At 42.1% G+C, this 11,986-nt stretch overlaps 2 protein-coding genes across 4 annotated transcripts; both read left to right on the top strand.

The window, feature by feature from the left end:
• Positions 1-658: 658 nt before the first annotated feature.
• poglut1 (protein O-glucosyltransferase 1) lies at positions 659-5,589 on the top strand. The gene is made up of 11 exons (XM_086147943.1): positions 659-776; positions 1,258-1,348; positions 1,645-1,788; positions 1,875-2,010; positions 2,096-2,217; positions 2,351-2,410; positions 2,645-2,744; positions 2,937-2,995; positions 3,163-3,330; positions 3,446-3,502; positions 3,635-5,589. Exons 1-11 carry the CDS (start codon positions 704-706, stop codon positions 3,789-3,791), a joined length of 1,167 nt encoding a protein of 388 aa, XP_086004069.1. The 5' UTR covers positions 659-703; the 3' UTR covers positions 3,792-5,589.
• Positions 5,590-5,767: 178 nt separating this feature from the next.
• Positions 5,768-11,755, top strand: timmdc1 (translocase of inner mitochondrial membrane domain containing 1). 3 transcript variants are annotated; one of them, XM_086147946.1, is made up of 9 exons: positions 5,768-5,950; positions 6,653-6,682; positions 7,076-7,426; positions 8,416-8,581; positions 8,844-8,932; positions 9,233-9,300; positions 9,653-9,731; positions 11,102-11,212; positions 11,317-11,755. In XM_086147946.1, exons 3-9 carry the CDS (start codon positions 7,095-7,097, stop codon positions 11,465-11,467), a joined length of 996 nt encoding a protein of 331 aa, XP_086004072.1. In that variant the 5' UTR covers positions 5,768-5,950; positions 6,653-6,682; positions 7,076-7,094; the 3' UTR covers positions 11,468-11,755. The 3 variants fall into 3 exon arrangements, with proteins under 3 accessions (XP_086004072.1, XP_086004073.1, XP_086004070.1); XM_086147947.1 differs by lacking the exon at positions 6,653-6,682 and having other exon boundaries at positions 7,238-7,426; XM_086147944.1 differs by lacking the exon at positions 6,653-6,682 and having other exon boundaries at positions 7,074-7,426.
• Positions 11,756-11,986: the final 231 nt, after the last annotated feature.

Raw genomic sequence — 11,986 nt, 5'->3', positions numbered from 1 at the left:
CCTTGAAATAATTTTAGAAATGAGAGCAGAAAAGCTTTGGGGATTTCGTAAGTCAGGCCATTTAATCAGCAATGGCGTTTTGATGACCGGGGACGGTACATGCTGAAGGTGTGGTGCTGATGCAAAATGATGCGCCTGGTTAATAAATGTTTCAAGACAGAATTATACAGTCAAATAATCAACATCTCTATTATTTTAGTTTCAAAACAAAAATCCTCACTTTTCTCTTTGCACATTCAGCATTTGAGTATCTCATCAGAGACGGCCCTGAGCTTTTTACAGCAATGGTTCTGATCAAAATGTGTAGTTTACAATACAATGTAATTTATTTACTGCTTCTATTGTTGTCCGATTCATATCACACACTCTGCAGGCCGCGAAAAAAGATTGAGGAAAAAAGAAGATAAAATGTAAGAAGACTAACTCAAGGATCTTTTCATTGTTGAGTCAGCCATCCCCGAAATTAATGAATAAACAAACAGTTACATTTACTATCTCCGTCTGTTCACGCAAGACAAGGGTTGGTTTGGGAGGTTAAAGTTGTCGAGTCAATATCAAACAATGGATTTGTTTCGATTTTACGGTAATTTTGCGGCATGAAATTATTTTGTTGCACATTACCGTAATAGCTAGTCAGACAAGAGTAATGGAAGCAACATCCGGCGGCTCGATTCCCAGACAGACCTGGACGATAAAGCGAAAAATGGAGCGCCTATACCTTTGGAGAATTTTACTCCTCTTCCTAATGTGCCATTTATGCTTGGTGGCGGCATCGGGTATAATTATGTTCAAAGAAAATACATTAACCAAGTGGTTCAAGCTTGACGGATAACATTCGATTTATTGTTTCATCCCATCTTTTAACTTTTGGTGTTGGAGTCATTCATCATCTCACGAGCTAGCTAGCTAGCTACAAAGCTCTGAGCTAACGCTAGCTAACTGTTGGTTAAGTTTTAAGTACATTTTTGCAAAAGACTGCATTGTTTTACATGGAAGTCATTCATCATAATCTGAGTGTTCCTTAAGAGCGGACCTGTTTGTTTTCGTTTTTTTGTTTTTTACCAAGAAATCTGGCAGTTGTGTTGTATTTATCTTGTCCTTGTATGGTTGCAATAGGTAGTATTTCTCAGATAATCTGCTTTTAACAGCCAATTCTAACGCATCAGCATCAAGAATTTCTTTATAAACTGGCATTTTATTGTGACAAGATAAAGATCCCTATGGTCACACTTTTTTGTATTTTTTGTTTCACTGCAGGCAAACAGTGGAAAGAAGTAAGAGATAAGATTTCTGATGCTGTCAAGCATTTCACGCCGTGCATTTCTGCCAACTGTAGCTGCTATCTAAGGTGGGTCCTTCCTTTTTATGGCTGAATTGAAAGGAATACATTTGAATTAAGTCATTTCATGTTTTTAATTTTGTCATTATGTAAATATTCTTTTTTAATGGGCCGCTGCGGTTTAGTTTATAGAACAGGGTCTCCCTCCAATCCTAAGGTTTCTGGATGATCCAAGTGTCCTTAAGCGAGTCACTGAACCCCCCAGTTGCAAATCGGCGTGTATGTGTTTGTGAATGGGTGAATCAATATGCACTTTCAAACCGCAAGCGCGATGTCAGCGAAAAACATTTTTTCTTTGGTTTCAGTGTCCTTCAGAATGATTTGCGACCGTTTAAAGAGGGAATCTCCAAGGATCTTATGGCTTCGGCAGTTCAGAGAGGGGTGGGGACTCACTATCAGATCATTGGACATAAGTTGTATCGAGAGCAAAACTGCATGTTCCCAGCCAGGCAAGTGGATGCGCTGGCTAATAACTTATTTAATCAAGACTAATATAAACACTGGGTGTAATTAATGTATTTATTCCTGTTACCAGGTGCAGTGGGGTGGAGCATTTCATTCTTGAGGGGATTGACAGGTTGCCAGACTTGGAGATGGTGATAAATGTCAGGGATTATCCTCAAGTCCCGACATGGGCAGGATCAGCCTTACCGGTCTTCTCTTTCAGTAAGGTTAGACTCTGTACCTTTGCTCACTTTTAATATACTCGATAAAGTCTGTGTAAACTAAGTGTGCTTGTGTGTGTCTACTGAACAGACCTCAGAGTACCAGGATATCATGTACCCTGCATGGACATTTTGGGAGGGAGGCCCTGCTGTGTGGCCCATCTACCCAACTGGACTTGGAAGATGGGATCTGATGAGAGAGGATCTTAAAACGTAAGTTCCAGCATCTAAAAGACAAAAGCAAATCAACTCTTCATTTATAAGGGGTTATGGAAGAGGTAATCAGACGGTTTGTGGCAGAAACGTGACGTAAAGTTGATCTTATTCATATATCACGTGCTTACAGGGCTGCTGCTCAGTGGCCATGGAAGAAGAAAGAGTCGAAAGGATTCTTCAGAGGCTCCAGGTCAGTCCGGTTTATCCAATCATTATTTTATTGGGCGAGCGTCAACTTTTTCTGTTTTCTTACCAGTTGTTTAAATTTTGAAGTGGAAGGTGTAAACGTAGTATCTGCTGTCCAGCAAAAGTGAACACAATAAGAAGTCAGATGCTCTACCAGAGCACCTGAAACCGACCAAACATGCATTTTGCGGTAAAATAAATAAATTGAACCTGCACTTCTTTATATATTTTTTCACAGAACCAGCCCTGAGCGCGACCCCCTGGTCCTTCTGTCCAGAGAAAGTCCTGATTTGGTCGATGCCGAGTACACGAAGAATCAGGCCTGGAAGTCTGAGCGGGTTGGTTACACTGCAGTTGCTCCGACCTATTGCTTAATTTTAAATTGAAGATTCAGAATAACCCACCAGCTCACACCATGTCTCCTTTGGATTGTCTATGAACTTTAACAGTGAAACATTAAGGATGTGTCATTAGATAGTGAAATGGATCCGTGGCGAGTATTTGCTGTTCATGACAGCTGCTCATTACAGGACACACTGGGGAGACCGCCGGCAAAAGAGATCCCACTGGTGGATCACTGCAGATACAAGTGAGGCTGATTTGTTTGCAATTTCTGTACATTTTGATTTGCTTTGAGTTTTTTTTTTTTTTTTAAATCCAGATTGTGCATTTTATACCTGATTCACTCTTTTAAAAAGATAAATAACTGCAATACGGGGCAGGAAATCTTAACCCTTCCTTTTTCGTCACTTTTAGATATTTATTCAACTTCCGTGGTGTGGCCGCTAGCTTTCGCTTCAAACACCTCTTCCTCTGTGGTGCCCTGGTGTTCCACGTTGGGGACGAATGGCAGGAGTTTTTTTACCTCCAGCTCAAGCCGTGGGTCCACTACATCCCTGTCAAGCAGGACCTCTCTGACGTCAGGTTAAAATACTTGAAACGGCGCTTTCCTTCAGCTTGCATTGATTTATTTTGGTAATCATAATAAGTGAGAATCACAGTTCAGTATAAAATGTGATCTGCCTGGTTCTGTCATCAGGAAGCTGCTTCAGTTTGCCAAAGAAAATGATGCCATTGCACAGGAGATAGCCAACAGGTAATGGAACTTGAATTCCGTATAAAGTAAATATTTTCATTTTAAATGAGTGACTAGTGTCGGTGTAAACAGAAATGATTGAATTCACTTAAATGCGGAAATCCTTAAACTTCTATGTCTTTTCCCCTGCAGGGGTAAAGAATTCATCCTCGAGCATCTGAGGATGCAAGACGTTTCCTGCTACTGGGAGAGGCTTCTTTCGGAGTTCAGCCAGCTCCTCATGTACAAACCCAGCAGAAAGAGCAGCTGCAGCCTAATTGTCCACAGGCCAACAAAGACTGAGCTGTAAGGGAGAGACCAGCACCATGACACATCATCTCCTGAAACGTTACTGACTTCCCCCTTTTAAGATTACAGAACATTCTTAATTTAACAGCCCGTAGAAGGAGATGACTGTGTAGACTCTTTCGAGGGTCGTGTTCCAGTCCTACGGTAAAACAGACCATGATTATCACTCATTAACTCTTTCAATATCAAACCAAACAGTTTCGGTAATGTCGTCTCTGGCTGCTCACCTTCCACCTTGAATGAGACTTGTGGGCAGAACCTGATGACAAAATCCAAGAGCCTGTCCCTGGCAAAGCTTGGATTTGTCGTAGAATAGCGCCGTTTCAAAGTCTCTTTCTCGTCGTTGCTGAATATGTGAAAAATTCCAGTAGTTTTGGTCTCTTATCTTTTTTTGGCCAAACCCATGGAAAAAGAGGAGGAGGATAAAAGGTTTAGTTTAGAGCAGATCTATTGTAACCTGCTGTTTTTTTCCCCAGTACAACAGCCAGTAGAGCTCCTCTTATAGTGTTTCATTTTGTGCCAAGAATATGAATACTGGTTGACTCCTATAGCAAAATCTCTCTTGACAAAGTTAATTAACTAATATTTGGAAACTGGATGAATCTATAATGAGGCTTGGCTGGTTCAACACCAAGCTGATTTCTCTTTCTCCTCCTTCTGTTTATGTGATATCCAAACACACAGCATCGCTACAGGTTGTTCCAAGGTTCCTCCTATTTGCTCTCTTGGGATGACTTCATGAAAACTGCCCATCAACTTGAGTTACTCCGCTCAGAAGAGGGCGAAAAATTGTCTTATTCCCATAATGAGACAATTTCCTCTCTTTCAAGCACATTTTTAGAAAGAAATCTAAAACATTGATTGAATCGTTTTTGCACTGACTTGGCTGCAGGGAAGGGACGATTCAATTTTGAATCTTGTTCAAAGTTTTTATCCTTGTTAGTGTAAACGGTGGACTGGAATTTCAATAATAGGGGTGTGACATACAGCAAATGTCGGCAGCTGGGGGAGTGGGGTGTGTGTCTCCAGATTCTAGCCTTATGTCACGCTCCTTTACCTGGGCCCCGAACGTCTTTTGAATGTAAATTCGATCTTTAGTGTTTTAAGTAACTAACAAGCATCCCCAATAGGCAATGTATGCCTTTCACCGTCATTTGCTAATCTAACTTTACTAGGTTTTTACACAATGTGGGATATCATCATTCACCAGTTGCTTAAATCGGCTATTTGTTTGTCACAGTCAGTGAATGATTTAGGCTGGAATAATATGTCCTTGTCCTCCCCAGTGAACCTCATTCGAGTTTTAGAGACATGTGGTTAGTTTCTTCAGTTCCAAGTTCAAGTTCCCACATAGCATCTGCTTTGTTACACTGCCCTCCAAAGGACAACCAAGAACCTCCAGGAGAGTTGCATAAGACTCTGTGCAGCTCTCCTAGAGCTGCACAGAGTCTTATGCAACAAACTTGTCTCCATGAAATTCTTTCAACAAGTCAATTCACATAATGTGCCAACTGTCAGCAATAATATGTCACATAGTATTTTTATGTGTGATGTTTTTTTATACATTTTAATGTGGATTGACGTCACCTTTGGAAGGTGCAGGGATCGTTGTGAGCCAACACAGCATGATGCCGAATATGTTGTAGTATTTGCATTAGATCATGTGTGGTTTGCCAAGGCGGTAGTGAATGTCCAGCTGTATGTTGTGACCAAAAATCAATCCTTTGTAACATCCATTCCCACTATTTTTGTGCAACTATACATTTTATGACATTAAAGTATTTGTTTAAAAAAAAAAAGCTCTGTTTGTATACTGATTCATGCTCAAAAATGCGTATGAGAATAAATTGTTGTCTTTTATTTACTAAATGTGATCCTGAGCGGTTCAAATCCCAGGTCTGTGTTCACTGTTGTTTCCCCTCAGATCTCTGCAGACACACGGCAGTTACAGTCCTCCACCTACAAGCGGCACTAGTTAGGCTGCGACCAGAAGAAATGGTCAAAACGCCGGCTCTCCGTCACCGCTGAAAAACAACACAAGGACAAAAATGAAAGACATTCGTGTTTAAAAAAAACTACAACGTCCCACAGAAGGAGTCCCGGAGAATGTTTTTAAGCAGTGACCAGGAATGTTTCACAGATGTCTGTCACGTCTCGCTGGTAAGCTGCACACAGTGTTTGCTAGCATGCTAACAGCTACCGCTCATGTTCTGATTGTCGGACATCCCGAGTTTATTTCTTGTGTATTCACTGTTTTTACTTGTGTATCCAGTAGACTAACTTACGCGTTTGTTAGAAATGTGCTGATTTATTCTGAAAGTCACGTCGCATTACTACGGGAGAAAGAACTCTGGTAGTATTAGCTAAAAACAGGAGGGCAATGATACCCACTGGCTGCAGCTGTTAGCTTCCACGCTGAGGTCACAGCGGGATATTGCTCGGGCTTTTAATTATTCAATGTTTTTTTTTTTTATTTAAATTTGAAGAGCAACATTACATAATTTATATATTCATTAAGTGAGAATCATCGCTATAAGCCTCACCGTCCCACTGTTTGTCATTGGGACGGTGATATTATGGTATTAAACATTACCATATGCGTATGAAAATTAAACATAATCGCCTGTAAAACCCAATTTGCTTCATTTCTCTTGTTAAAACCGTACAAGGTATTTATTAAGTAAATCATTCAAACCGTGTTTTCACTTTATTTCAAAAAATTCCTCTTCTTTGCTTTGGCCTGGAGATGTCACAGTAAGTCTCTCGACGTTTGTCAGAAGAAAAAATATTTAGATTCAGGTGAATTTCAAGAGCCTTGAATGATTATTTACATATTATCTGCCCTTTTGTTTGGATTTTCAGTGATTTACAGCGCATAAACACTTGAAGGTTAAGAGTGTTTCACACATCCTATACCTATATCGAGAGATGTGAATTTTGCACCTGGCCATTAATTCTCTAATAACTTTGAACATAGAGAAGCAAGTTTTATGATTTTGGAGGGAAGGTCACTTGAATCCAGTCGCCCTTTTTACCCAGGAATCCCCGGAAGGTCAATGAGATGTTATAAGGCCAGGAATAAATCTTAATAAACTGCAGATTTTGCTTGTGTGTTTTTAAAGGGCTGCACTGTTTTAGCAGCTGTTGTACTGGACAGCCTGTATAGCCCATGCTAGGATTACAGCTGCCTCTGGGCTATTTGTTTTTGAGGATGGAGCTTATGTTGAAGCAGCGAGCGCAGCATCCCAACTCTCTGCCATGTGTTTCTGCCTCTCTGCCACAGTTTAACGCCAGCTGAAGCATAATGCACCCGGCACGGCCCAAAACAGGCTTGGCCCTGTGGAGGCGACAGGCAGATTCAGCCCCCCAGGGCGCATTGAGCACCGGCCCACTGCAGGGCTTCATCCAGAACGCCTGGCCTCCTTCCTTCTGCTTTCTACTCCCCAGGGTCCATGCAGCTGATGTGGCTTCTGTCCATCCTGAACAGATGCCCTCTCCTTGCTCCTCCCTCTCCACCTCTTCCTCCTCCACTTCTCCTGTTCCTGCCTGCACTCCCAGGACAATGCCGAGCACCTTGGGCAAGCCAGAATTCCCGGACACTGGATGGGATCGAATCAAAGACCTCTTTGAAAGAGAGTTAGTTACTTTATTTTCTGTGTTTTCTATTTACACTTTACATGTCGGAACTACACCTTACTACTACCTACCAATATTTATCCTCACCAAAAAATGCATTATGAAAAATCTGCAACAAATTTCTGAAAAACAATGAAATGAATGATGCCATCCAGGACTGTAATATACAGATACATATATTCAGATAGGACTTTCAAACTGGAATATTATAGATAGGCATGAACTTGAAAACGTTTTGAAGTAATTTGAATAAGTGCATTAAAAATGAACACACATTGAATACTTAAGGCGAAACAAGTGCGTTATGGTAGCTATGAGGCTGGAACTTCATTGTTTAAAATGCTATTACTGTTGTACTTTAATAAGCATTTTTATTTTGTCATTCACAACAACATTAAGTAGGATTATAGTGAAAAGAGTGTCATAAAAGAACTATTGTATGGTCAGTAAATTTCATGAAGAGAATGGAAATCTGTGTAAGCCAAGCCAAGGGCTTGATTTTAATTCAAAAGCTCTAGAGTGGTTAGTGAACCTTGCTGTTGCAAAGGATACCCTTCATTACCTTGACATCAGTAGGTCATTGACTCTGTAATAGCGATAATAATGATAACAATAGACGACAAAACAATAATAATACTGACAGTTTGCATCGCTTTGCCAAGAAGATTAATTTTGACATGAATTAAATGAATGCACTGTATCTCCAGCTATTACTCATGGCTGTTTGGTAGTGGCCTGTTAGAAACACTGTGGCAACCTGTTCCTTAGGATTTGCATTCGTAAATATCGAACATAGACTTTCGCTTGTAAAATCAGCGAGTCATCATTTCATTGTTTTCTATGATATCAGAAATATGAATTCGCTTCACTGGATAATGAAGTTATGCTGTATTTTAAGGCTGCTTAGTTTTCCTCATCTCTGTTTTCATGTGTGACGGTGCGGAATGTGATTTATGACCGTATGAGCTCTTTCACATGTCGCCCTGCAGTGCAACGCAGAGGTACCCAGAGGAGCTGACAAACGTGGTAAAGAGCGGCTGCGTGGCCGCACTTGCAGGTTTCATCTATGGGGGATTGCCAGCGGCTCGACATGCCAAGGAGAGGTACATCCAAGTCAGCCAGGCAGAAATCTATACAAGTCGGGTGGATGCTGTGGTGAGTGAAATGAATAAGTCCTTTGTGGTGGGTGCTTTAAAAACCGTTTTAAACTGTGAATTTAATATGAAGTTTTACAGTAATACAACGTAACATCTTGTTAGCATCGCTTCTCTTCTACAAACTGCCCACACTTGAACCCAGTAATGCGATCCACATATAAAAGAATAGCAACGTGATAAAGGGCTGAAAATGTCATTCAAGGCAAATGTGAAAGGATGATGCTAACAAGCACTGTATGTCTTTGTTGTGTTTGAATCAGCGCTCGGCCCACAATGCCGCCATAAGAGGCTTTGTGAGATATGGAGTCAGATGGAGCTGGAGAGTATCTTTATTTGTCACCTTATTCAAGTAGGTTAAAGTAACACTTTTACAATCATTCACAAATCATTTGGATAGTTTTATAGAGACTTATCTCTTATTGAGCCACTTGGGTATTCATTGACTTCGGCTATGAACTTGCTAGTGAAAAAGTTGAGGGGAGAAATGCTTATGTTTCATTGAATAGACATTATCATGGTCTAATGCTAATCAGATATGCTGTCAAACCTGTATATTTAGTTGTTAATGACAGAATCACTGATGTTATTGTGTATTAATAATAGTTTTTATCACTACTTTTTAATTCTTTTCCTTTTTTCCCTGTCCTAGTTCTGTCAGCACAGGCTTGTCTGTGTACCGAGACAGGAGCAGCCTGGGCAACTACTCTGCAGCTGGAGGTGAGTGGGCACAACCTTGGGGACCGATTGCATGATACAGACTTTATTTCACGTCAGTCAAGTTGAATGAGAAAGCGTCATATTGCAACATCTCAAAGCCACATACCGAACAACTCCTCTGGTTTACGTGCCAGGGATAATCAGTGGTGAACGCTAGGTGTAGATTTTGTACAGGGTGTGTCATCTCTACTTCACAGCGGTGCAATCCAGTTGCAAACATTAAAGGGCTTTGAAAACTAGTCAGATCACCCATTACTTAAACTCACCAAACTGGCAACATGTACCCTATGAGCTCATTTACAGTACAATAAGCAGCAAAATTAATCATGAATTTGTGTGTGTGACTGTTTAGCTGTGACAGGAGGGCTTTTCCGAATGAACCTGGGTCTGGGAGGACTGGTTGCAGGAGCAGTGATCGGAGCAGCCCTGGGGTAAGTGGGTCTATTGATTACTAATCTACTTCAAGACAGTGGCCGAGTGTGCGTCTAGATGCAAGCATTCGAACTCATGCTTGTGCGCATGTTCACACTAGTGTGCTTGACAGCAATGAGCTCCCTGGCTGCCAGCTGTGCCCCTCCTAGCAACCCTCTGTCGCCCAGCTGAACCTCAGCCCCCGCCTCCATCCCCAGCTCGGCACTGGCTGCCAGAGGGACTCATGTGAACCGCAGAGGGCTGTGGTTTGGGCACTAGAGCAAGGAGGGCGTCCAAGGCAACAGCTGCCCCTTTCTCCCCATTTACATCATCTCTGTTTTTCCATCCTTCATCCTCTCCATCCACCGTGGTCTAATCTGGACACGGATTCGTCCCACCTCGTTTCTCTCTTCCTGCGGCCACTTTGAACCACGAGTCCAAAATCAAGATTTGTATGTGATGTGACATGGAGTGCGAGGTGTTTGATTGCAAGTCAGTCCGGAAAGTTGGTTTTGATTGTCTCTGTGATGGTCTTCGTTTTGGCTCTGCCCTTGTCCCTTCTCCTGCTGGCTCTCTGTTAGCAGCGCTGCCATCCTCACTCCCCACCCTCCAAGTCCCTGTTTGCCTGAGTGACTAGCCACCTGGAACATTTGATGTGTGCAAACTGGCCCAGCCCTGTCTGTGCCAGGTGCAGCCAGGGCACAAATGAATGTGGGCAACTAATCGTAAAGCACATCACGCTCCAGATCCCCTCTTATAATTGTTTCCTTGTCTGAGCCCATGGCAGAGGTGTAAGTGGAGGGTTTGTGGTGGGCTGGAGGGGCGGCAGAAGGTGTGATTTATCCCGAGAGACAGCTGACAGCAGTTGTTACACTGAATTGGCTTAAATGGAGTCCTTTTGAAGATGATTCAGTGCATTTACCTACCCTGCACATGACCGCTTTGGTTGCACCAAAACATATTATTCAACGGCATGTTTTGGGGTAAACTGGCCCCGTCTCCTCCATCAGTGTGCAAGCAAGGAGCCAATCCAATAGTTACAAAAAAAACAGCTGATATTTTTATGTTGGATTGGATAGCTATGAAAAACGCTGACAGTGATGGTTTAAACATACTGTGTTGTTTTGGGAGCAATGTAGATTTGGTCCAATGCCTTCTTTTTAATGTTTCTCGTAACAGAGCCGTCCTGAAAAAGGATGCTGCCATTGACCCTGTAGAAGCCTGCGTTGCAACAATCGTGTAGCCATATCACACTGAAAAGAGATCACTGCTCTGTACATTTATTGCTGCAGAAAATACAATATTTCTCCATCAGGAAATCCGTAAGACGGAGAAAATGCCACCTGAACATCTAAAACGATTCAATAAATTTACATTGTTTCTTTCCCAGGGTTCCAGCAGGGATTTTGATCACCAGCATGCAGTCACTGCAAGGAGAAACTCTTCGTGAGAGGAGGCAACGGGAGCGCAGGGAGCTCCACAAGCTCAAACTGGCAGAATGGTACGTAAATTAAAAATAAAAAAAAAGCTTTGTGAAAACATTACAAATATTACAATATTGTTCTTTTTCCCCATTTTCCATTTTTCGTCTCCTTCTTCCCAAAGGGAGGCGCGTCTTCAGCTGACGGACGAGTTGATTGGAGATCTGAACAGAAGCTCTCGGCCCGAGGATACCGATACGGACATGCAAAGAATCCACGAGCTCCTTAGCTCACCACGAAACGATTGTGCAGCTCAGGACTTGAGCAGCCAGTGACGGCCGCTGCCCTCTAACCACGTGTCTGTCAAATGCTGAAAGTGGGAAATCGACACGCTCCGAAAAATAGGACCAGTTTTCCAGGACTGGATGAAATTCTGAGGCATAACATGACTTCACGAAATCTGCAAAAAATAAAGAGCTGTCCGTTTGGCATCAATTCGGTGAACAATCAGGTAGAAACCGTATATAGGTCGGTCTGATTGTACCGGAAGGTTCATTTTTTGGCTGATACTGTATATATACTCAGAACCCCACTGCATAAAGACAGTTTTTATTATAATTTAACTCCATGTCAAGTTTTTATTTGCGTTCAGTTTTTGTTATCAAAAACTCTTCTTGCCTTTGGGCAGCTCCCTTCAGGGGGTGAATCATCTCGCTCCGTTACAACCTGATGACCTCCTTCACTCCCTTCATAAATCTCTGGTCTTCCTCAAGACCTCGAGCCTGGCAGCTCCAACCTGAGCATCCTTCTACCCAGATCTTCACCATCCTTCTCCTGTGTATGTCCAAACCATT

The sequence above is a fragment of the Fistularia commersonii genome, chromosome 6 (genome assembly GCF_037954325.1).
Source record: "Fistularia commersonii isolate RoL2024-O1a breed Wild chromosome 6, RoL_Fcom_v1.0, whole genome shotgun sequence".
Classification (NCBI taxonomy): domain Eukaryota; kingdom Metazoa; phylum Chordata; class Actinopteri; order Syngnathiformes; family Fistulariidae; genus Fistularia; species Fistularia commersonii.
Note: the sequence above shows the minus strand (reverse complement) of the source record. Positions and strands in the feature narration are given on the sequence as shown.